Source organism: Heloderma suspectum, chromosome 6, assembly GCF_057233095.1.
Source record: "Heloderma suspectum isolate Gila_16-S chromosome 6, 16-S_ref, whole genome shotgun sequence".
NCBI classification, from domain to species: domain Eukaryota; kingdom Metazoa; phylum Chordata; class Lepidosauria; order Squamata; family Helodermatidae; genus Heloderma; species Heloderma suspectum.
The window spans coordinates 115,933,393-115,958,489 of record NC_139463.1 but is presented as its reverse complement, the minus strand read 5'-3'; the positions used below and the strand labels follow the sequence as shown (position 1 = coordinate 115,958,489).

At 47.9% G+C, this 25,097-nt stretch overlaps 1 protein-coding gene across 2 annotated transcripts in view; it reads right to left on the bottom strand.

Moving 5' to 3' along the window:
- The window catches only part of LOC146342686 (vigilin-like), a 69,236-nt gene that overhangs the window by 2,354 nt on the left and 41,785 nt on the right, over nucleotides 1–25,097 (bottom strand). The window contains exons 14-26 of one of the 2 annotated variants that reach the window (XM_084806228.1): nucleotides 22,018–22,131; nucleotides 20,650–20,736; nucleotides 20,024–20,155; nucleotides 18,137–18,355; nucleotides 15,330–15,551; nucleotides 13,688–13,906; nucleotides 12,197–12,335; nucleotides 11,481–11,608; nucleotides 9,929–10,033; nucleotides 5,564–5,698; nucleotides 5,302–5,445; nucleotides 1,277–1,456; nucleotides 886–1,002 (exon numbers count right to left, since the gene is read on the bottom strand). In XM_084806228.1, the coding sequence (XP_084662354.1) occupies nucleotides 886–1,002; nucleotides 1,277–1,456; nucleotides 5,302–5,445; nucleotides 5,564–5,698; nucleotides 9,929–10,033; nucleotides 11,481–11,608; nucleotides 12,197–12,335; nucleotides 13,688–13,906; nucleotides 15,330–15,551; nucleotides 18,137–18,355; nucleotides 20,024–20,155; nucleotides 20,650–20,736; nucleotides 22,018–22,131 (1,941 nt within the window). The remainder of the gene's footprint in view (nucleotides 1–885; nucleotides 1,003–1,276; nucleotides 1,457–5,301; nucleotides 5,446–5,563; nucleotides 5,699–9,928; nucleotides 10,034–11,480; nucleotides 11,609–12,196; nucleotides 12,336–13,687; nucleotides 13,907–15,329; nucleotides 15,552–18,136; nucleotides 18,356–20,023; nucleotides 20,156–20,649; nucleotides 20,737–22,017; nucleotides 22,132–25,097) is intronic. The other variant, XM_084806229.1, reaches the window with a different exon arrangement.

Genomic DNA, 25,097 nt, shown 5'->3' with positions numbered 1-25,097 from the left:
ACCGGAGGGAGCCATTGGAGGGTAGCTGTAGACTTATGCGGCGGGCCTCCGAGGCTAAAAGACAAAGGCTTCAAAAATTAGCGCCAACCCCAAAAGGGAATCTTGGACCAGTAGTTCCTTAGCTGCCCCTCCTGCCCCCTCAAAAGACACAAATTCCTCCTGGTTTTGCTCAGGTTAGCCTACATGGGGAAGGAACTCCACATCTGGGGGACAACCGTGGGGGTGCCTTCCGAGACCACTGCTGCAGACACACATGGCCTGTGGACTGTAAGACTGAGGGGGACCAATCTGAAGATTATGATGGGATGTAGGGGAAACGGCTGCCTTAAGCACCTTGCAAGCAAGCCCATTCAGGTCAAAGCCTGCTGGTTATTCAGTTTTACAGAAGGTGCAATTCCCGACATCCTGCCACGCTGTAGAGCAGCCTTCCCCAGGGTGATGGGAGTTGTAGTCCAACCCATCTGGAGGGCACCAGGTAGCAGACGGCTGATCTAGCCTTATATCTTAATCAGTGGAAGCCGAGGGCTGGTTCTGACCGAAACCCGGAGTGGATTCCACACCCCACTGACATCGGAGCCACCAGCCTCCACTGATCCCAATCCTCCCCCAGCAGCTGACCAGATGCCTCCAAGAAGCCAATCAGCCCCCCGTGTGCCACAGCAATGGGCATATGGAGGAAGGCTGCCTTTGGACAAGGGAGGTCCCACAGAGCCATCACGGCTGAGGCCTTGGGGCACTTCCCTTCCATAAATCTGTCTAGCCTCAGACTAGCAGTGGGGAGGTTTCCAAGCAGCGGCACAGAACGCTGCTGCCCTTCCGCCCCAATCCATCCGCTGTTGGGTCCTCCCCCTGCCCCCTCCCCCCACCAACGCCCCTTCATCTCACATATTCCTCTTCCAGGTTAAGCAGGTGGTCGATGGCATCGTCCACATTTTCGGGCAGCCCTGTCACCGTGACTCTGTCTGGGTCGCTGGAGCCTGGCTGAGGGAAGCGGATATCCACCTGCCGGGAGGAGAAGACTCTTGAACAAGCTAGGTAGGAGGGTTGATGGATCAGGGCCCTGCTGGAGGGCACAGACAAGACGAGGAGGAGGAGGAGGAGGGGCTGCTGGCCCAGTGTCATTGGCGGCAGGAGACAGGGCAGACCACAACGGGATTCGACAGCTTCCCGGGCTTCCTTGCCCGTAATTCCCTTCACCCATGGAGAGACCACCCACCCCTGCCCCTCCGGCAGCCCCTGATGCCCACCCCGCCCTCCCCACAGTGCCTGCCCCTACCCGGAACTCTTCCATGATTTTTCGGATGGCTTTGCCCCTCCCGCCAATAATGCGGGCGTGGACCCGGTGATCCAGGCGGACGTCTTCGCTGACCATCTCCTCGAGGTCAGCCACAATTTTCAAGATGGCATCCCGGGCACCCTCGGCGTTCTTCTCATACCCGGTGATTGTGATGAGCTCCTGCCAGGGCGGGGGACAAAAAGAGGGGAGAGAAATTTGAGAGAGAGAGACAGACAGACAGACAGAGAGACAGAGGGAGAGAAGAACACAAACTATTAAGAGCAGTCCTATACCCCTGCAGCTACCACACTCTTCAGATGCACTCCTGATTGGTCACTCATGGTTTTTTATGGGACCTTTACACAATGTTGTCAACCTGCAGGGCCCCTCCCATGCTTTCTGGTCATTATAGCGGCGTTATTCTCAACGGGGAAAATGCATTAAGAGATTTTATCATGCTCTGAAGCATGATAAAGTTCCGATGAATGTCAGGAATCCGAATCCCACCATATCGCAGCTATACCACAGTGCCATCTAGTGGCTGTATAATGAAACATATAGAACTTGCCCCAAAAGAACAACCCTGGAAAAAAACATGTGTAAAGGAAGCAATCTTAATCCTGCAATGTATCCGGAAACAGACGCCCTGGTAAAGGCGTGGGATTTTAGCCTTGTGCAGAGAAGTCCAGAATCTCAAGCATGCCTAGGAACAAAACAACCTGTTCTGACTCAAAGTTTTCTGCAGGTTAGGAACATGGGAAGCTGTCTACCAGGTCAAAACACATGCTCCCGTCTGAGCTATGGTCCCTTCGAGCTGGGGGAATAGAGATGTGAAGGCCCACAGCCCCCCCCCCCCGAAAAAATAGGAAAACACAATGTTTTCTAGGGATTGGGGGGGGGAGTCTTTTCCAAATTCTAGTCCTGTCCCCCCTCAACCATTATTTCCATTTTTTTCTGGGCGTTCACATCTCTGTGGGGGATACAACATTCTTTATTGCATAGTACTCTAACCTGTCTTGAGCCCGCTTCTGATGAAGCTTTAACAAAAAAGATGGCGCTGGAGTGGGAGCAGGCAGGTTCTTGCCAGCTCCAGCCTCAAGGACGTCCAGATTTCGTCGCCTCTAGCTAAAGTACTGCTTCTTTTCTCTCCATCAGTGGTGGGGACATGTGGCCTTCCAGATGTTGGTGGACTGCAACTCCTCTCAGCCCTAGCCAGCGTAGCCAGTGGCAAGGGATGATGGGAATTTCGTTCCAAAAACATCAGGAGGGCCACATGCTCCCCATCCCTGCTTGACGTGCAAGGCTAAAACCGGAGAAGATGCAAAGTCAATGCAACCCAGAATTTGAAGATCAGCCATCCAGGGAATGCCATCCAACACGCTACCATGTAACAGGATCCCATACTGGATAGCTCACAGAAAAGATTTAACTGAATACTTTAAAGCCATCTTTGCCAACCTGGTGCCCAGATGTGTTCAGCTGCAACTCCAATGATGGCCACCAACACATCTGGAGGGCACCAGGTTAGCGAAGGCCGCTTTAAAGCATTAACTTCATAACCACCGCCATGAGACACTTTAATCCTCAACAGGTTTGCTGACTTCTGCTAACAACATACGTTAAACTGTTAATGTGACAATGAATCACCAAACGCACAGTTACAAGATGGGGGATACGTAGCTCAACAACACTACAAGTGAGAAGGATCTTGGAATCGTTGTAGATCACAAGCTGAATATGAGCCAACAATGTGATGCAAAAAAGGCAAATGCTCTTTTGGGCTGCATTAATAGAAGCATAGTTTCCAAATACTGGAAAGTACTAGTTTCCCTCTACTCAGCACTGGTTAGGCCTCATCTGGAGTACTATGTCCAGTTCTGGGCACCACACTTTAAGAAGGATGCAGACAAACTGGAGAGGGTTCAGAGGAAGGCAACGAAGATGATCAGGGGACTGGAAACAAAGCCCTATGAGGAGAGTCTGAAAGAACTGGGCATGTTTAGCCTTGAGAAGAGAAGACTGAGGGGAGATACGATAGCGCTCTTCAAGTACTTGAGAGGTTGTCACAGAGAGGAAGGCCAGGATCTCCTCTCGATCATCCCAGAATGCAGGACACGGAATAATGGGCTCAAGAAGCCAGATTCAGGCTGAACATCAGGAGAAACTTCCTGAGTGTTACAGCAACATGACAATGAAACCAATGACCTAGGGAGGTGGTGGGCTCTTCCACACTGGAGGCATTGAAGATGAGGCTGGACAGCCATCTGTCAGGGATGCTCTGACTTGGATTCCTGCATTGAGCAGGGGGTTGGACTCGATGGCCTTGTAGGCCCCCTCCAACCCTACTATTCTACGATTCTATGAATCTTTTAAAGAAACTGCAGGGAATCTTGGGATCTTGGGGAGTCCTCAGTAGTGACCTTCACTGCTCAGGTTCAGACACATCTCCAGGTCTATGGGTGGCCCATAGGAATATCTCTGGTACACTGCCAGGCTTGCCCTTCTCTGCTGCATGACTAAGGGCAAGCAGGCCCCACTTCTGCACTTGCTAATAAATTACTCCACAACTAAAAAAGAAGCGTTTAAAAATGGTAAGCTGCCACCCACACAATGGCATTCTTGGCTTTGCTGACGCTTTGGCAATTTCCTGACCATAGCCAAACAGGCCACTAATTGACCAGCAGGGTAGGCCAAGCCTACAGTAAGGCACAGAAGATAAGCAAGATTCGGAGCCTGGTTTTGAAAGGAAGCACCTGCTCTCGGAGAACACAAGTGTCAGGGTGGACACTGAGCCCATAGAATCCCAGAGTAGTTCTGATTCTGAGGAAGAGCGGCCGCTCCTGGGAGAGGAGCGCGCTCATCTTTCCCAGGGCCAACAGCTGGCAGGGATTCCTCTCACCAGCATTCCTAGCATAGATAGCAGTCCTGGGAGTGACAGAGCGCTGGAAGCAGACTTGCTGGACGCGCGACGCTGACGCAGGGAGCGGCACCAAATGGAGGGTGCGGAAAGGAGGTGTAGTGCCCGGTTGGCGCGCAAACAACGGTTGCACCCAGAGGATCCAAGGGAAAAGGGGAGGGACTCTCCCTAGCCCATATGTTCAGGGTCTGCCAGTGATTCCCTTTCAAACAGGGACCAACTGTTCCAACTTAGGGCATAGGTACTCTGCTGCTCATATCTAGTTGCTAACAGTAGAGTTGTTAAGTTGTAAAAGAGGAATAAAGCTTTGAAAAGAATCCCTTTGTCTGTGTCTGGACTTGGCTACTGGATTAGACTGAGAGAGGCCTCCAGGGAGCCCTTGACAACAAGGTGCTAGAACTTGGAAAGATCTAAGGACACAACCCTATGCATGTTTGACAGAAAAAAGGCCTACATCTTCCAGCACGCCCCAGCCAGCTATGCTGGGAGATGTAGGCCTTTTTTCTCCTGCTAGCATAGGAGCCTGGGAATATGGAATAAATGGTATCCATTTCATTCTAACAAAGTTCCCTGAAGAAGAACCTGAGGGTCCGAAATGTGTAGGAGTTCTTTTATTGCATTAAACATCCTTTTTTCTACCCCTTTGCCCTTGGTTTTTCTGAAAGTTCCCGAGGGGTTTTCTCTTTTTGTTGGGTTTTTTCTGCCATAAGATTGTGCCCTTTAGAAATCCAACTTTTTTAGCTCATGCCAGGGAATGTTTTGCTTATGTTTAAATGGTTGAACTTCACATATGTTCTTTTCTAGCCCATCCTGATTCATTCAACAGGGGCTGCCTAAGAACGAATCGGATGTGAATAAATCTCATCACCTGAATGTCTTGCGTTTGTTTTTTTCCAACCAGGAAGTGCCCAGGCCCGACTTACTTCAGGCTGCATGAAGGGTCAAATCTAATCCTGAATCAAGCCAGATCCTCCAGCTACTTAGAAAACTGCTCAAGACCAGTTTGGCAGGTCCATCCTCAGCCTGAGTTCTTGCTACATTTTTTCCCCCCGTAATCCCTTGCTGGGACCTATGACACACGCTCAAAGAGGGAGAGAGAGACACCCACCTGATTCTCATCCCCTTTGTCTGGGAACTGGATGGTGACGTCATGGTCTTTACGGATCTGGGAAATGATCGCCCCCTTCTTGCCAATGATCTTCGGGTGGTACCTGGGCTCCACGCTCACCGTCAGCTTGAAGCCCCGCAATGCCTGGGAGGAAGAGGGAGGAGAGCAGCAGTTACTGGCTGGCCACGTTTTGGCCAGTGAAAGCTGCACAGATGGGGAGACGAAGAGTGGGGAGGCTTGTCACACTCGGCTCCAGCAGTACCCGATCTTCCTGCTCGGCCTGCAGGTCTTTCACCCTCTCCAGGAGGCCAGCCCTGGCTCGCTCCACATTGGGGACCAGGCCTGTAATCTTGATGATGTCAGACTGCTGGTCAGGCTGGGGCACCGAGATATTCACCTGGGGGACAGAGAAGCACCCTTTAAAAAAAAGAAAAAAAGGATGCAGGCTGCCATCTGTTTAACTGGCAACGCTTTCGTCAATCTCCCAGGGCAAATTTTATTTAATGGCCTGGGTCTAATGTGTGCAGTAGAACAAGGTGGTGGAGCGGATTGCACCACTCAGTGAGAGATCACATTTTTAAAGAAGTCCTCACCTAAATTACACACACACACCTCCCTGCAAGTAGAACATCAGCACAGGAGGCAAGGCTTTCTACTCTTTTGGGGTTGGTGTGGGCACATCTGGAATTTTGAGAGCATCCTGGACAGTCACAAAATGGCTGCCATTGTGGGCGTGGATGGTCACAGAACTCATTTGCCAGAAGGCAAACTGGTAAAAGAAAAGCACCTTGCCCAAGAATCTAATTACAAGGCAGCGGTGAGGTCTAACCTTCAAAACACAAAACCGCTCTTTTGAACCCAAATAAAAACGGTACCGGGAGGCAGCACTTCCCTTTGCAGCATGCCAACCTCCCAGTTAATTTTTTAAATTAAACATAACTAAAAATAAATATCAGGGCAGGCACGGAGCCTGACGGGCACCATAAGAGGAGTCTGCTGGCACATGGGTGCTCATGGGAATCACATCGGAGATGCCAAGCAGAAGGGAGCAGGATGGGTTAGAACCTGCTTGTGGGTTTCACATTGGGGCACGTGGTTGGCCACCATGAGAACTGAATGCTGTTCTCATGACATGGCCTAAGGTGCAACCCTATGCATGTTTAGACAGAAAAAAGGCCTGCAGCTCCATGCTGGCTGGGGCATGCTGGAAGTTTTTCTGTCTAAACATGGTTGCGCCATTAAGAGGCAAGGATATATTTCAGACTTCTAAAGTTACGTTAGAGAAAATAATTTCCGTCTTCACAAACGTCTTCACAAATTGACAAAAGTCAATTCCTGCTTTGGCTTAGTCTTCTCCCAAAAGAGGGTCTATGACCCCCCTGGCAAAGGCGAAGTGCAGGCTGAAGGGGCAGGACTGCAGCTTGAGATCGATAGGCATATGGTCAAGGAACACCCAATGACTTTGAATGAGTTCAGGTCTCCAGGGCCAGATGAACTGCATCCTAGAGTAATAAAGGAACTGGCAGAAGAACTCTCAGAACCGCTGTCTATTCTCTTTGAGAAATCATGGAGGACGGGGGAAGTGCCAGATGACTGGAGGAGGGCTAACGTTGTCCCTATCTTCAAAAAGGGTAAAAAGGAGGAACCTGGGAACTACAGACCAGTCAGTCTGACATCAATCCCTGGGAAAATTCTGGAGCAGATGATCAAGCAATCCATCTGGAAGCACCCTGAAAACAATGCCGTGATTACTCGAAGCCAACATGGATTTGTCAAAAACAAGTCCTGCCAGATGACTCTGATCTCATTTTTTGATCAAGTAACCTCCCTTGTGGACCGTGGGAATGCTGTAGACATCATATACCTCAACTTCAGCAAAGCTTTCGACAAAGTGCCCCATGAAATTCTGATGAGTAAACTATCTCAAAGTGGGCTAGATGAAACAACGATCCAGTGGATCCACAGTTGGCTACAGAATCGGACTCAAAGAGTGCTTATCAATGGGACCTTCTCAAACTGGGGAGAGGTAACGAGCGGGGCACCGCAGGGCTCAGTCCTGGGCCCAGTGCTCTTCAACATTTGTATTACTGACTTGGAGGAGGAGGTGCAGGGAATGCTGATCAAATTTGCAGATGACACAAAATTGGGCGGGATAGCTAATACTTTGGAAGACAGAAACAAAATTCAAAGTGATCTGGATAGACTGGAGCACTGGGCAGAAAACACAGAATGACATTTAACAGGGATCAATGCCAAGTTCTGCACCTAGGAAAAAGAAACCAAATGCACAGTTACAAGATGGGGGATACGTGGCTCAACAACACTACAAGCGAGAAGGATCTTGGAATTGTTGCCCATCTCAAGCTGAATATGAGCCAACAATGTGATGTGGCTGCAAAAAAGGCAAATGCTCTTTTGGGCTGCATTAATAGAAGCATCGCTTCCAAATCCCAGGAAGTACTTGTTCGCCTCTACTCAGCACTGGTTAGGCCTCTTCTGGAGTACTGTGTCCAGTTCTGGGCACCACACTTTAAGAAGGATGCAGACAAACTGGAGAGGGTTCAGAGGAGGGCAACAAAGATGATCAGGGGACTGGAAACAAAGCCCTATGAAGAGAGACTGAAAGAACTGGGCATGTTTAGCCTTGAGAAGAGAAGACTGAGGGGAGATATGATAGCACTCTTCAAGTACTTGAAAGGTTGTCACAGAGGAGAAGGCCAGGATCTCTTCTTGATCATCCCAGAGTGCAGGACACGGAATGATGGGCTCAAGTTACAGGAAGCCAGATTCCGGCTGAACATTAGGAAAAACTTCCTGTTAGAGCAATACGACAATGGAACCAATTTCCTAGGGAGGTGGTGGGCTCTCCCACACTGGAAGCGTTCAAGACGAGGCTGGACAGCCATCTGTCAGGGATGCTCTGACTTGGATTCCTGCATTGAGCAGGGGGTTGGACTCGATGGCCTTGTAGGCCCCTTCCAGCCCTACTATTCTATGATTCTATGAAACTGTGATCCATCAGAATGAATGGCAGTCCTACAACGACTGGCAGATAGAATGGATTTATTGTGCACTGCAGGAAAGACACCTCTTTCCCGAAGCTTGTTGCATAACACTGCATCGTTCACCAGGAAGTATTGTGTACCAAAGTGCACACCCATTTAAGCCCTTTATGGGTGTCATGAGAAAAATCGTAAACTCGATCTGGGCTGCCTGGCTACAACACACAGGCTTTTAAAGGCACGTCCGGAGGACGTTGATGCAGAGCATGAGCATCTCATTTTGCGTTCTGAGGTTAGGCGACTGAATAAAGGTTCTGGCCAGATTCTTGAACCTGATTGAAGAAATCAAGGAATTTTTGAAGCTGAAAGATCAGCTCCAAAAAACAACGTAGCTTTGGTTGGTGGAGTTCGTTTTCCTTTCTGAGTTGCTGGAAAAAACTGAACAGTTTGAATGTTGAGCTTCAGGGAAACAAGAAGGACATTTCTGGAATGATCACTTTGGTCAATTCTTTCAAAGGTAGCCTGAGTTTGTGGAAATCACACTTTGAGAGGAAATTGCTTTGAACACTTCCCTTCAATGAAGCAAGTGGCTGGTGAGATTCATTTCAGCAGTGCAGCATCTGTGCGCCATCTCAAAACATCCGAGGAGCAAGTCCATGCCTGATTTCAACAGTTCATTAACGCTGAACCAGTGGTATCATTTGTTGCGAAACTATTTAACCTAGCTGAAATCACAAAAAGTATAGAATCCACTGGAAAACAACTGTCAGGCTTGAGTAGGAAAAATAGTGCCGAGACTGTGGACTTAAAAAGCAAATGCAGGGCATGACCATTTTTGGAACCTGGTTGATCCACAGAAGTTTCTTTTGCTGAGAAAGACTGCTGCAAAGGCCACTTTTGGGGGGATCAACTTACCTATTGTGATCACTCTTCGCATCAATGAAATTATCTCATCAAAATATGGAGCACGGATGACTGATCATCACCAGGACGACTGTTCGTGAGCATCACTCTTCGTATGCCCCCGGTTGTAAGAAACTTGAAGCTGACATGCAGTGTCAAGTATCGCACTAGCCTAGAGATATGACTTTTTATGCATTTTATATTTCGCCAGAGTTTAACACGTTTTCAGTAGAGTCTTCCAAACTTTAACCACTCAGGAGCCTTCTGCTCTGTGAACGACCTCCCCTCATGGCAGCCAATTTTGCGATGGTGCCCATGACCCTTCCGCAAAATTCCAGAAGTGCCCGCCCAAAGGCTGCTTACTCTGGCTTAGTGTTCTGTGTGAATTATCAGGCCATCCGCCATTCTAGGAATTACGTTGGCTTGCGGCGCCCCTCAGTGGACAGTGTTGTCTATTCAAGGGACTGAACAGCCATATTAATGACACACCCACACCTTTTGCAGTGCGCTCATGCTCTTTCCCCACCCTTTCTCCCTTAAAATACAGATGCAGGGGAGCATGGTCCAGTGCTCCATTGATGCCGACAGATCTTGCCCCTGCCCCAATCCAGAAGCTGACCACTGGACTTTGTAAACAGCCCCCGCTCCCACCTCGAATCCACACACCACTGAAGGGAGAAAGCCCATACACAGGCCTGGACACGGGTCCACAAGCCCCCTACCTCATATTCCTCCATCATCTTGCGAATGCCGGCTCCCTTCTGCCCAATGATGTAGCGGTGCAGATCAAAGGGGACATCCACATCGACGGTGATGGGAACCAGAGCCTGGGAGGAGAGGAAGACGGTGGATTCGGGAGGGCAGCTTCAGAGCTGTCCCTGCCACCGAGACCTTATTGGGGCAGTTTTGGTGGGCAAAGAGCTATCGTGATGTGAAGTTCTGGCAATCCGGTAGGGACAGGTGAGCCTGCCAGTTTCGCTTTCTCCCACATTCATATCTTTTAAATCCCAATTTCTTTTTCTCTCGAAGATGAAGAACGTTGTGAGTTTTGGTGAATTCTTATAGAAATGAACTGAAACTAAATTCTCACCCATCTGCACTGGCCAAATTCAATAGGTACAGCTATTCCCAGCATGGAGAGGGCCATGATGTACCTGCCTGCCATGTTGCTATGAGGAGCCTGTCACAACAAAAGGGGTGGCAACCCTAAGTAAGCACTACCATGTTTGAATATGCAGGGATTCAAACCCAGACTCTGAAGGACAAAGCACTCAAAGCCCTCTGCCCGGATGGACAAATGTGTCAGTCTCAGTTTCTCCCATGTTCAGTTTTTTTGTTTTTTAATCTCAAGATCTTTTTGTTCAAAACATTGGGAACTTAGCGGATTTTGCTAAATTCTCATCAGAACTGCACTGGAACAAAATTCCCACCTATCCCTGCAAATGGCAGGGTGGGCGGGAACACAGGTTCACATTCCTAATGTCTCCTACACCGAAAGGTCTCCAGCTTAGGGTGGGCTGGTATTATGAGCACCATCACCATGTCACATCAGCCACACCAGTCAGCATTCAGTTCTCTCCTCTCCCCATGCTGATTGTCCCATCTCTTCCCTATCGGCTGCCAAAGTACCCTCACATGTACTCATACCCAAAAACAGGGGCGTTGAACCTCTTTCAGCCTGGAGGCAAAAACACCCCAAATACCAGCATATTTCGGCTTAAAGCTCTTGCTGTCGGTAACTAAGCTTTAGGAGAGGCATTTCAACCTTTTAGAATAGAAAAAAAACACGCAAAAACTGATCAGTAGTCGGGGAAAGGGAGTGGGGTCATCTGGGAACGCCAGATGTTTGGATTGGGACCCCAGGCAGGGCAGATTTGGCTGCTGACCTGAGCTTCAATACTCCTGCCCTACAAGGAACACTTTGTACCATCTTCTTCCTAACTGGGGAGTATTTTTCTGGTTTGCAAGATAGGAACTCAAAGGGCTACAAGTACAAACTGATCAAGGCTAGCCGTGATCGAGAAAAGGGCTGTGCCCAGGTCCAGATTTAGTCCTGCCTATGGCACTGGCACTGGATGGGCATCCAAGAGAGGAGTTAGACACCGTTGCTCCTCAATTTGCACTCCCCCCTCCCCCGAATTATGCACATCCAACTAAAGAGGTTGGGAAACTATCTAACCTAAGGCTGCCACATCATGGTGTGCATCTGGATCTGACTGAACTACTAAGGGGCTCTACCCCATCCTGATATAGAGAGGGGGGCAGGATTCCTACCAGCAGAGCTGCCCGTGCCCCCTCACACTTCTCCTTGCGCCCCGAGATGAAGATGATGTCACATTTGCGGGGGGCGGGGTCTGGCTCGGGGCTCACGTCACCATTTTCCTGAGACTGTGCTTCTGAACCTGGTGATAAAAGCAACATAATTAAGTACTTGCCTTCCCCAATACTGACAAGCCCGAGATATAAGAATGGCCGGGGAGGCTTTGCTTGGGATGCCCTCGAGGAATGTGGCCTACAGGGCTACCACACATAGCAGGGCCTTTTCAGTGGCATCACCCTGGCTGTAGAGGAAGCGAGTTCATCACCCTGAACTCGCTTCCAGTAGAGATCCGGCTGTCCCTGTGCCATTGTCATTTCGGCACCAGTCCAAGACCTGCTTGTTTGTGCAGGCTTTTGGGGTATAGGCAAGTGCTCTGTTCTTTGACTGACTGTGTTGGATGCTTTCACTGTATTTATGTATTTGCGATTTTAGAGTCATGATTTTAACGTTGCTTGTGGGATCTACTGTGTTTTATGTAGGTTCTTTGCCACCCTAGGCTTTTTGTGAGGAAGGATGAGATATAAAAAAATAAAGAGATGCTAAAAAACCAAAACCCAGCTCGCTGCATGAAATCCAATGCCAGCAAGTTGCTTCTTGAGCCTGCAGCTGCTAGTCATTCCGTGCACACACACACACCCCGCTCCCGCAATGCCCGCTAGAAAACACACACCTGAATTGTCATCTCGCTCCGGGAACTTGATAAGTACATCATGGTCCCGAGTGATCTGTTGCACCTTGTAACCTTTGGCTCCCATGACAACACGGTGGAAGCGCTGCGGGATGACACAGTCCAGAACCACTTGAGCCTCCTGGTGAGAGAAGGGAAAACAAAGTGTGGATTGGGTGGGGAGGAAGGAGATAGGGTGTCGGCTATGGCTGCTGGCAAGGAAGGAGCCATCACCACTAAACAAGCGCAGAACATCTTGGAAACCAGGAGTGGGAAGACAGCAACACAGACAGGCTTTTGAGGAGCTCTGCCTGTACTGCAGCCATCGTATCAAGGCGCCAAATGAACTTCAGAGGAAGATGACGTCTGTTTTAAGAATCTTTTATTATTTTGGTTGCAACACACAAGCTTTCATAAGAAGATGCCCTCTCATTAAGTCAAACCATTTGTCCACCTGATCTGGTGTTGTCTATTGCAGCATTCCCCAACCTGATGCCCTCCAGATGTGTAGGACTAAAACTCCCACCATCCCCAGGGGCCAGCTGGCTGGAGATGATGGGAGTTGTGTCCAATACATCTGAAGGGCACTAGGCTGGGGCTTTCTAGGTTCTCTTTCCCATCGTCTGCAACCTGATGTTTTTAACTGGGATCCAATATGGAATCTTTTGCATGCAAAGTGTGTGTTCTATCTTTGGAGCTATGACCCCTGCTCCTTATAGACTATATATCTCCAAAACATATAATCCATAGGCATGAAAACTAAGCAAAAACACAAATCCAACACCCTGTATCTATCTAGATTTTATCAACATTTATAGTATTAACTAATGGTAACCAGCGTTCTTCAATGCTATGTGTTCCTTATCACGCCATTATACTCGGTGCAGGCTGTTAATTTTGTCGTCTCTGCAATTTCCCCCCCAATTTTTGTCAACCACTCTCAAACACAAGAGATTTCTACTGGATGCTGTTTCAACACCAATGGGATTTTTACCGCTGTTAATCAACTCAACATGAAGACTTAGGGCAAAATGCAACCTAAGTCCTACTTAAGAGTAAACATGCTGAAATGAATGGGACTTAAGTTAATCATGACTAACTTAAGTGCCATTTATTTCAATACATCTACTCTAAGTAGGCCTTATATTGGATTTTACCCTTGGTGTTCTTTATTTGGTAGACTGTCAATAAATCTCAGTAAATCTCAATAAAAGTATCCCTGAAGGGGGTATTCGGTTATTAACTTGATTATATAGAATTACTTTCCTGCCCCCGGAAGGGCTCCTTTCTACGACAAGACCAACATACACAAATCAAGTCAGAATAATGGCACCCTAGCAGTCCTAAGGATGTTTTTTTTTAATTAAAAAATGGTATATCGTGAGGTATGATTTTATAATACTTATCTTCAGAACCACACCGTGACCCATCTGAGAAGGGCAAGCTGCTTTCAAAGCCCTCCCCAACCCAGACACCACGGAGAGCGACCCCTACCAGGTCCCCGATGATCTCCAGGATGCGTCTCTTGGCAGCCTCCACGCAGTCCTTCGCCCCCTTGAGTGTCACACGGTCACTCTGGACTCCGGTGCGGGGGAAGCTCACTGTGACCCCGCCGTACTCTTCGGCGATCTCCCGCAGCACGTGCCCCCGGCGGGCCACAAAGTGGCGGTGGTACTTGGGCTCCACCATCATCGAATCTTCAATGACGTTATCCTGGGCAGGAAGAGGGCGGGGGAGAAAAGCAGCCACTACGGCCTCGCCTCTCATGCCACAGAATTTCCAAGTTCTCCCCCTCATAACTGAGAACAAATCTGTCAGACTTATCCCTGAAGGTTCCTTTTCTACAGTGGACAGAGGACATCCTAGACTGGGCCCTACAGAAAGTGGTTCCTATTTAGGCCTCGGGGGAGTGCAGGATTCCAGCAATGTCAGGTTCTGCTCTGGAACATTCCTGTCTAGGATACTGTCCCTCCTCCACTGCAGGAAAATGAAACATTAGACTGTGCTGTGAAGGTTCCTTTTCTACAGTGGACAGAGGGGAATCTACCCACACAGGGTAGCCTCAGCTTCCACGCCACAGAATTCCAAGTCCTGTTACCCTCTCAGAATTATGAATGACCCGCGGAAGTGCTATCATTCAGCTCTGAAGAATTTGTCTTCTGCTAGGGCTCAGGACTTTTGGAAGTGCTGGGATCTTTCAGGAAGACTACAGTGGCAATTTGGCAATAGGAGAATGTCAGGCCCGACCAAAACCCAAGCCAGGATGACGCTTTGGACAAAGACCTTGACATTACTGAGCTTAAAGATCTTGTGGGACGCCCTGACCATAGTGAGACCCTAGACAGCTCGGGCATCGGTGGGGAAGCTACACCAGGCCCTTCAACATCAGTGGACCCTAAGGAACCCCCAGATAGGACCCCCAAGGACCGTACCTTATCTATGGGGTCAGAAATGGAAGCTGAGCATCTGGCCAGCCCTAGCATGCACTGGCTCCAAGAGGTGGAGGCAAACCCGCACACCTCAAGAACTGCAGCAACTGGGCTTCTTGGGAGTAAAGGACTCCTCATGAGTAAGGCCTCAGGACAAAGAGCAGTCCTGGGTGGGGCTCTGGAAGCTCCAGTTTATAAGCCCTCAGTTGGGACTTCCTAACTGCTGAAACAACACCTTTATCCCAGCTTTCAGAACCTTGAAACCTTGCTATTCCTTGGACTGATCTCTCGTTCCGCTGACTCCTGATAAGACCCTGCTTTTGGACTGCCTTTTCACTTGACCAGCAATAACGTGCTTTTGACCGTTTGCCTGTCCGTTGACTTCTCCTGCTTTAAAGTTCCCTTTCTGCCGTACTGATAAAACTGTGCTTTGACCCTTTGCTTGCTGACTTTGCTACATGGATGCATTCTTAGTTTGCCGTAAGGCCGAGCACCAACCCAGCCGTAGCAGGACAGGGCACGGATAGCGTGGGTGACTATTCTATGTGGGCTTTATTGATGGAGACAGAGCAACCTGACCATCTTTTGGCCAACAGTCAAGCCTAGCATTATTGCTCATATTTACTGTGCCACCAACTCTGCTGCTTGTGACAGCTGACCACCCCACACCTGCCCAGGCACTTTGCCCAGTCTTCCAACAGCCATACCAAGTTCCGGATGAGGTTTTCCAGCTCATGCTGGGCCTGCCGCACCGCTTCCTCCTTCCCCACGATGGTGATGAGCTCCTGGTCCTTGTCTTCCGGGGTGGGGAATATGATGCGTGCTCCAGTGCGGTCCCTCACTTTGCGGATGTTGGTACCTCCCCGCCCAATCAGAAACTTGTGATACTCTGGCTTGGCGTGCAGCTCCACCGAATGGTTGTTGATTTGCTGGAAGGAGAAGGACAACAAAGAAGGGCAGAGGTTGAAAGTCAAAGGGCCACGAAGAAGGAATGGTTCAAGGCCGGCTCATCCGTCCAAGATTTGTGCGATACAGGTTTCCTGCTGTATTGTACCATTTATTTATTTGTTTGTTTAAAACATTTCTATCGCGCCCTATATCATTTAGATCTCAGGGTGGCATACAGATAAAATCAATTTAAACAGTATAAAACAATAATTTAAACACCCCAAAACGTATTAAACTATTAAACAAGCTTAAACCAGTTAAAATCTAAAACAATAAAACAGTTAAAACAATGTGCTATGGAATGCATTTAGCCCTCAAAGGCATGGGCAAAAAGCCATGTTTTTACTTGGTGCTGAAATGAGACCAATGTCTGCGCCAATCGGGCCTCCAAGGGGAGGGCATTCCATAACTGGGGTGCCACAGCAGAAAAGGCCCTCTCCCACATCCCACCATAGTGTATGTCTTGTACTGGTGGGATGCAGAGGAGGTCCCCTCCAACAGATCTCTGTTCTCAGGCAGGCATATATAGGGAGAGGTGCTCCCTCAAATACCGAGGTCCCAAGCCTCTTAGGGCTTTAAATTACATCACCAAAACCTTGAAGTCTGACCAGAAGTGTATTGGCAGCCAGTGGAATTCCTTTAAGACCGGTGTTATGTGATCTTTACGTGATGTTCCAGTCAACAGTCTAGCTGCTGCATTTTGCACTAGCTGCAACTTCCAAGTCATCTTCAAGGGCAGCCCCACGTAAAGTGCATTGCAATAGTCTAATCGGGAAGTTACCAGCACGTGTACTACTATGGCTAGGTTATCCTATATAAATACCCCAAATATCCCAAATAAATACTCCCGCCTTCTACCTCTCAAGCAAGTCGCCAAGGTAGTCAAAGCATTTTTCCAGAAACAGGTTTGATGGAGATCTGACTGGGATGTTGTGCATGCATCCCCAGGCTCTCCAATGTGGTGCCCAAAACCACCTCTCTGACCCTGGCAACCTGTCCCTTTGATTTTTTATTTTATTTCGGATTTTTTCCCCAAAGGAAACATTCTATTTAACTGGGAAGGTAGCATGCTGCAAAGCAAAGTGCCCTTCTCCACTGCCATCTTTATTTTGGTTCAAAAGAGTGGTTTTGTGTTTTGAAGCTCAGACCCCACCTCAGTCTTGTATTTAGGTTCTTGGGCAAGTTACTTTTCTCTTAGTTTCACCAGTTTGCCTTCTGGCCATGCCCACCATTGTAGCCATTTTATGAATGGGACGCCCCCACCCCGACCCAGGACAGCCATTTTGTGAGATCACCAATGACATTCTCTCAAAATTCCAAACATGCCAACTGACCCAAAAAGGTTGGGGAACACCTGGTGTATCGCAGTTAGCAACTCCAGGAGCCCAATCCAGCCCACAGAGTTGGCACATCACTTGCTTACATCCTTCTGGTGGGCCAAAGAGGTGTAGAGATGATTAAAAAAGCAATCCTTTATGCAAAAGAAGTTTTTTAGTTTCACTATCCTTCCCAAATCTTTTTCTGGGTAATTTTATTTACTTCCTTCACTCAGTTTGAGAGATTTCAAATTTACTTATCCATACTGTTTATCAGAAAACAGACACACATGGTAACATTTAAGGGGGAAGCTTTTTCTCTCTGTAGAAGGGCAGCTCCTAAATCTTCATAGGAACGGCAGGCACGATAAGACCACAAAAGGCACTTCACATGCATTCCCAGCACCCTGTGAACTGAATCGATCAAGATAAACAAACTGCTAATGATTTCATACTGCTTGGTGTGGATGCCACATTTTGACAGGAATGCTACAGGGCCATAAACTGAACTTTTTGTGCAGTGGACTACAGATTTAAATCCAGCTACCTGCCCCAATCCTTTTTGGAAATTTTATTTCTTCCATTGATTATTTATATCCTGTCTTTTTCCCTTTCACCACAGAACTCAAGGTGGCCTACATGGGTGTCCCCAGGTGGTCTCCAATCCAAACACTGACCAAACACAGACCTGCTGAGCTTCAGCAAGGTGGCTGCATCATGTGCCTTCAAGACTAGGAGTAGGCGGAAGGTAGATGGCCATCTAGTGGTGGATCTCTGAATGATTTGCAGTAGAACAGCAAGAATTTCCGACTCTCAGTTGTTTAACAATAGCAAAAACCAAGTGACTCCCCCAACCCGCAAATTATACTGCTCAAATGAAGTGGGGTAACCAAGAGTGCATGTGTGAGTAGAAGGGCTTTGAGCTCCATTCAGTTCTAAGACTCAAAACAAATTCCTGGGCTCAGAATGAGAAGAGTATGTGTTTTGCACCAGGCTCCAGCTGGCTGATCTCAGGGTTCTAATAAAAAACGGAGCAGATCCCTCCAATCTACAGTCCGCCCATCCTTGTTCAAGACCATGCCCTTATAAAACTAGAAATGCAAGTAAGCAAATGAAGCTGGACTACAGAGCCTTCCAGGGTATGAAGGAACAGGATGGGGTAGTAACTCTGGCTGCCCTGTTGCCGCCATAGAAACAGGTGCTTCTCCTGACCATCCAACAACCATAGTCCGTTTCTTGTGAACTGGTACCTTCTCTTCAGCAAGCTGCAACAGCTGACGTTTCGCTTTCTCCACCTCTTCGCCAGGCCCTCGGATGGTGACCTTATCACTTCCCGAGCCTTCAGAAGGGAAATGGATGTGCACCCCACCACACTCTTCCATGATGGAGCGCACCAGCCGCCCCTTGGCCCCAATCAGTGAATTGTGCAGCTTGGCTGGTATAGACACATCCACTTCTTTTATGTTAGCCTGGAAGGGAGGGGAAGAGAGAAAAAGAGAAACGAAAGACAACAAGGGCTACAAAATCCTCTCTCCAGGCTCTAGGGCAAAAGGTAGTTGTACTTGCTTCTGAAGCAATTTTGGAATACCTTATCAGTTTGGATTATAATAATATTTTATATCTTGCCTTCCATGCAAACCTCAAGGTAGCCAACAGATCACAGAACAAAAAATAAAATAATGCAAGGTCAGCAAACGGCAGGAGCCAGGGACTAAAAATCTAGGAACCGCGAACAACCAGGTTTAAAAGGGGGTGCCCTCTGTTGTTAAGCTTACGAGAACAAAACAGACTTGGCCTGGCATTTGAGAGTAAAGAAAGGGCCAGGTGAACATGATTTGGGCACTACCAGTGACATGGGGTGGAAAATATTTGGACCATTTTCCATTTTTAGAAATGTATTGTTTCCTAAAATTAATAAGTAGCAGAATTGGGGAATGCAAGACAAATTGGGCAATGGGAACTGATAACAAGACTAATCAAATCCAAATTTAAAGTTGTAATTTACTTTCTGGAAAGCTCATATATTGTAGCTCTTCAGGCATGCAAAAGATAGCTGTTGCTGAATTAATTCTTCTTCTTAAAATCTAAACTTACGTGTGTGGTCTTGGATCTTTGTTTCAACACAACATTCTTGGGTTAATAAACCATAGTTTATTAAGCTGGGAATGATCATCAGGACTATGTGTTCCCCTTCCCACGTTGGTTTCAACACTTACGTCCTGCTCTGTTTAAACCAGAGTTACTTATGTCTGAAGCAAGGAACTCTAGTTTAAGATCCTGGCTCATGGGCAATAATCAGCATTCCCCATTTTGGACACACAGGTGAGCTCAGCTCACCTGTAAACTGACAACAGTACCCAACCCAAAACACAAAGGGAGAAGATGAAGGAAGGGACAGTGGATAAACATGAGGGCCTAATGGTTATTCCTGGCTTGATTAAACTAGGAACCTGATGTCCTAATTAGGCCATTAAGTTCTTGTGTCTTCAAATATTTACAAGTATTCAAATAAAAATAGCTGCCAAGCTAAGCTTTGAATGTACATTTAAACCACACTAAATGCACTTGATTGATTTTCTTTCCCTCAATCAAATATTTCCATTTCAACTACTTTTGGCAACTGGAAAAAAACTTTTCACAGCATGTAAAGTCAAACATAGCATATATTTAGTAAACAAAACTAAAAAGAGTCAGGCAAACAAACATACTGTATCAAAACCCCATCAGTTTGGGCAGTGGAAAATTCTTTGGAAAACCCACATCACTGAGAACCACCACAGAAAAGGCCCTGTCTCCGGTAGCCACCCACCTAACCTCCAGAAGATGAGGCACCCAGAAAAGGGCCTCCAAGAAGATCTTAGCTGACAGGCAGGTTCATGTGGAAGAAGACTGGGCTTCAGATACCCTGGCTGTTCAGAGCTTGAAAGGTCAGCACTTTGAACTGGTCCTGGAAATGAACAAGCAGCCAGTGGCCAACTCATGGTATGGGCATAATAATTATGTTCATGGACCAGTTGTTGCCAAATATTCATTAAGGGCAACCCGCCCGCCAACACACCACAGACTGGAAATATATTCAGCTGGTTTCTTTGGACTCTGGGAAGACTAAAAAGGAGGAAACTGCTTCACACACCCACCAGCTCCCTCTGGATGGCCAGGATGCGGTCCCGGGCGCCCTCACAGTTGGCCTTCTTCCCGGTTATCAGGATCACCTCCGAGTTGCTGTTTTCTGTGGGGAGGTCAATCTTGGTATTGGTTTCCTCTCGAATCTATTGTGAAGAGACAACATCAAACCCCGGACCCTCAAGGCTAGGCTACTGTAATGAACTCTACAAAGAGCGGCCCTCGGAGATGGTTCGGAAGCTGGAAGTGAGAGGAAGGGATGGTGGTGGATTGCCCTCTGGGCTGGTGCAGGCAGCTGCTTAGGAACGCACCTGGACCACAGATGCAGAATTTGCACTGGCTCCCTAGAGTGTCTTAGTTGTAATGGAATATATCTGGATTTGATTTGCCAACTCCTAACTGGCTGGGGCCTACATCCTTTAGAAAACTGCTTCCTTCCCCAGCCTAGTGCCCTCAAGATGTGTTGGACTAAAACTCCCATTACCCTACAGGCCATTGGCTGGCTGGGGCTGATGGGAGTTGTGATCCGACCATCCTGAGGGCACTGGGGTGGGGAAGGCTGGTGCGTGTGTGTACATACACACACAGAGCGCCTAATCCCACAGTGTTCAGGGTGGAGGTAAGGGCCTCGCCCCTTTACCTTTTTGATGTTGGTGCCTCCTTTGCCAATAATGTTTTTGTGGAACTGCTTGAAGATCGGAACCGGGATGGAGAAACTGTTTTCAATCTAAGACACAGAGGGGGGAAAACCCCACAAATTATGAATTTAATATAGCGAGATTCCATATATATGCTCTCCTAGCCTGTTGCAAACAAACTCTGGGCCGCCCTGGGGTGGGGTGACACAGTATTCTGCGTAAGCCATGACTCATGAGGAGGTGGCAGACTTTTCCCTCTCTCGCTCAGCAGCCCAACCTGGCTTGCTCAGGTCCAGTATCATGGGGTTGCTGGAACTAGGCTCTGCGTCGCCTCTCAACCTCTGGTTCTCTCACCTGGTGGCCAACTCAAACCATCCCTATGTCACCACTCGCACCACCACCAGTTCCAAGGCTTCCGTATCTGGACACGGGAAGCACACCTGCCTAAGCAGCAGGAGCACTTCAGCAGACGTTGGACGTGATGCAGGCCAAGACACCTCTCACCTCCTGCCTTCCCACTGCTGCAACTCTCCACAGCCCAGCTGCTGGGTACGGGAAGGTGCGCCCCCACTCACCCCAATGCATTTGACCACCTTTTACTTTGTTTATTACATTTATATCCTGCTTTTTTCCCTCCAAGGAGGCTTATGTGATCCTCCTCCTCTCCACTTTATCCTCACAACAAGCCTGTAAGGTAGGCTAGGCTGAGAGTCAGTGACAGGCTCTCAGTGGGCTTTGTGGTTGAGTGGAGACTAGAACCTCAGAACTCCTGAGCCCCAGTCCAACACTCTAACCACTATACCACAGTGGCTTCGCAGCACACATGACACTGCACTTGAGTGAAGGGCAGCCGTGCTCACATGGAAGGAGGGGTGTTGCTTGTCCTTAAAAGATTTGGGGCCCAGGCCCATAGGACACAAATCTGCATATGCTTACTTACATCTATATATGCAAATTTAGGAATAATTACAAGGGTTTAAAAAAAATTAATAGGAAACAAAGAGAGCCAATTAATGTCTCATTCAAATAAAATACATTCTTCAGTTAATTTGCATCCTGTCCCAGTTCATCCCAAGCCAATGGATTTTTTTTCTCAGCTTCATTCCCATACAAAGAAAGAGTTCTGGGGGGTCGGGGTGTGTGTGTTGCAGCATGTGGGAAGGGGAGGTAAACCCTTCCCTCCTCAGCTGCAAACCACCTTGAAAATCGCTGCCTTGCATGGCAATTAAACCAAGGAAAAAACCTTCCGCTGGCATCTGTGGACACTCAAGGATCTCTGGAATAGATCCAGGGCCCTGGGAAACAGATTGCAGCCCAGGGGCCAAGCCTAGCAACGTCCCTTTCTGGAAGCCTGGCTAGATGGAACTCACCAGCTCTGCAATGACTTTCTGGAGGTACTTGGCACACTTCTCCACCTCGTTTTTGGGACCACGCAACTGCACGATGTCACTCTTCTGCAAAGGGTCAGGGAAGTTGATGATGACCTGTAGGATGGAGCAGGGAATCAACAAGCAGAACCAGGCAGGTAGACTAGAACAGAAGAATTGCTGTGCTGGATCAAACCAAGGGTCAATCTAGTCCAGCATTCTGTTCACACAGTGGCCAAAGAGCTGTCCACAGGTAACCCACAAGCAGGACTTGAGTGCAACAGCACCCTCCCACCAAAGCCTTTTGGAAGTCCAAGTAAACAATGTCTACCAGATCAACCCTGTCTACATTACTGATGCTCTCAAAGTATTCGAGAAGGTGAGACATGACATACCTTTGTGGAAGCCATGTTGATTCTTTTTCAGCATTTTCTAAATGCCTATAATTTTATCTTTTAAGATGCTTTCAACCAATGTCCCCAGAACAGATGTTAAGCTAATTGGCCAGTAATTTCCTGGATTCCCCCTGGATCCCTTTTTTAAAATTAGCATTACATTGGCCATTCTCCATTCCTACGGTACAGAAGCTGATCTTAGGAACATTTCATATTTTGGTTAGGCGTTCAGCAATTTCACATTTGAGTTAAGAACTCTAGGATGGATACCACCTGGGCCTGGTGATTTATTAACTTTCAGTTTGTGAATAAGGTTGGGAATGTCATCTTTTGTCACCACTATTTGCCTCAGTTCCTCAGACTCCCTTCCAGAAAGCATCAGTTCAGGCACAGGTATCTGTCCTACATTTTCTGCAGTGAAGACAGATAAGAATTTATTTTATTTTATTTGCAGCATTTATATACCACTCCGCATCAGAACAGATTCTGGACTGATGAACAATACAAGATAAAATGATAAAAGATAAAAGAAATAAAATGCTATTTAAAATTGTTATTTTTAAAAACACAGTCCTGATAAAAACCATGGCTGGTCAACCAAGGAAGGCTTCCTGGAATAAAGATGTTTTCAGGAGGCGCCAGGCACAACACAGTATTGGTGCCTGCCTGACCTCCAGGGGCAGGGAGTTCCACAGGAAGGGGGCCACCACACTGAAGGCTCTTTTCCAGGTAGACTCCAATTGGGCCATAGGTCTATGAGGAATCACCAGGAGCAAGCCCTCCGATGACCTCAGTGACCGGTAGATTGATAGGGGAGATGGCACTCTCTCAGAAATCCTGGTCCCAAGTTATTTAGGGCTAGAACCAAAACCTTAAACCAGTCCTTGTAGCGGACAAGCAGCCAGTGCAATTCCCTCAGCAAAGGGGCTGCATGCTGAAAAGGGGCAGCTCCTGACAACAGCTGAGCTAATGCATTCTGCACTAGCTCCAGCTTCCGGACCAGCCTTAAGAGCAGCCCCATATAGTGCACATTGCTCAAGATCCAGTCTTGAGCACCTGTACCACTGTGGCCAAGCTATCCTTGTCCAGGAAAGGATGTAGCCGGTGAACCAGCTGAAGCTGGTAAAAGGCACTCTGAGCTGCCATGGCCACTTGGGCCTCCAGCAACAGTGATGGATCTACGAGTACCCCCAGACTACGAACCTGATGTTTCAGAGGGAGTGCAACCCTATCCAGAACAGGCAATGAGCCCATCTCCCAGACCCAGGAACTACTCACCCACAGGGCTTCCATCTTGCCAGGATTCAACTTCAGCCTACTGGCCCCCATCCACACCATTACTGAGTCTAGGCACTGATCCAGGACTTGCACAGCCTCACCTGATTCAGATGTCACAGGGAGATAGAGCTGTGTGTCATCAGTGTACTGATAGCACTTGGCTCCAAATCCCCTAATGGCTGCTCCCAGCAGCTTCATATAGTTGTTAAACACCACTGGGGACAGGATGGTGCCCTGCAGAACTCCACAGCTCATTTGCCATGGTGCCATGGAATGGTCACCCAATGTTACTGTCTGAAATTGGCCCTGCAGGTAGGACTGGAACCTCTGTAGCACAGTGCCTCCAATATCCATCCCATGGAGTCAATCCAGGATGATACCATAGTCAATGGTATCAAAAGCTGATGAGAGATCAAGCAGAATTAGTAGGGTTGCACTCCCCCGTCCCTCTCTCGATAAAGGTCATTCATCAGGGCGACCAAGGCTGATTCGGTCCTGTAACCAGGTCGAAACCCAGACTGGAATGGGCCTAGATAATCAGTACCCTCCAAGAGTGCCTGCTGTTGTTCATCTTCTTGTCCTCCTTAAGCTTCATAGTCATCCAACGGTCCAGCTACCTCCCCGAGCTGGTTTTCTGCTTCTAAGTAATTTTTTTATTATTGGCCTTGATGGTGTTAGCGATATGCTCCTCAAAATGCTTTTGTTGCATCTGCTTGCATCTCCTTTGTGCAAGTTTGTGTTTCCTGTTGTTCTCCTCATTTGTGCAAGACATCCATTTTTTGAAGGAAGGCTTCTGAACTCCCAAATAACCCTTCATTTAAGCGCTTTCCTATCGAAGAGCCATGTTAAGGTCTGAGCTTTATAAATTATACCACATCAAGCCGAATTTGCATTATGCTTGCTTGTCTTGTATCTTTTACTCTGCTTCAGCCTCCTCTCCATGAGTAGCAATGAGCTACACAGGGCACCGATTCCTCATCCTCTGATAGTTCAACCAGGTATTGCCCACACCCCTTCAAATCTCTTTGCATTCTTAAGGGCAACAAACTCATAATAAATTCGTTAAAAAAGCCAAGGTTCTCCAGATAATTAATTCTACTTCCAGTACACAATTATTTGCATGGCAGTCATGTAATATATGCATTATCTCTGCCCAGAAGAGATTGCAGTTCACAATTCAGAACTACAAACAGGCAGCAAGGCCCAGTTTCAGCCCAGCCCGTTTCCAGATTACAGGGTCTCCACTGCCACAAAAATAGACTTAAGGCTCAAGGCTACCAGAACCACTAAGAACATAAGAACATCAGAAGAGCCCTTCTGGACCAGACCAAGGGTCCATCTAGCCCAGCATTCTGTTCACATAGTGGCCAACCAGCTGTTGACCAAGAACCCACAAGCAGGGCATGAGTG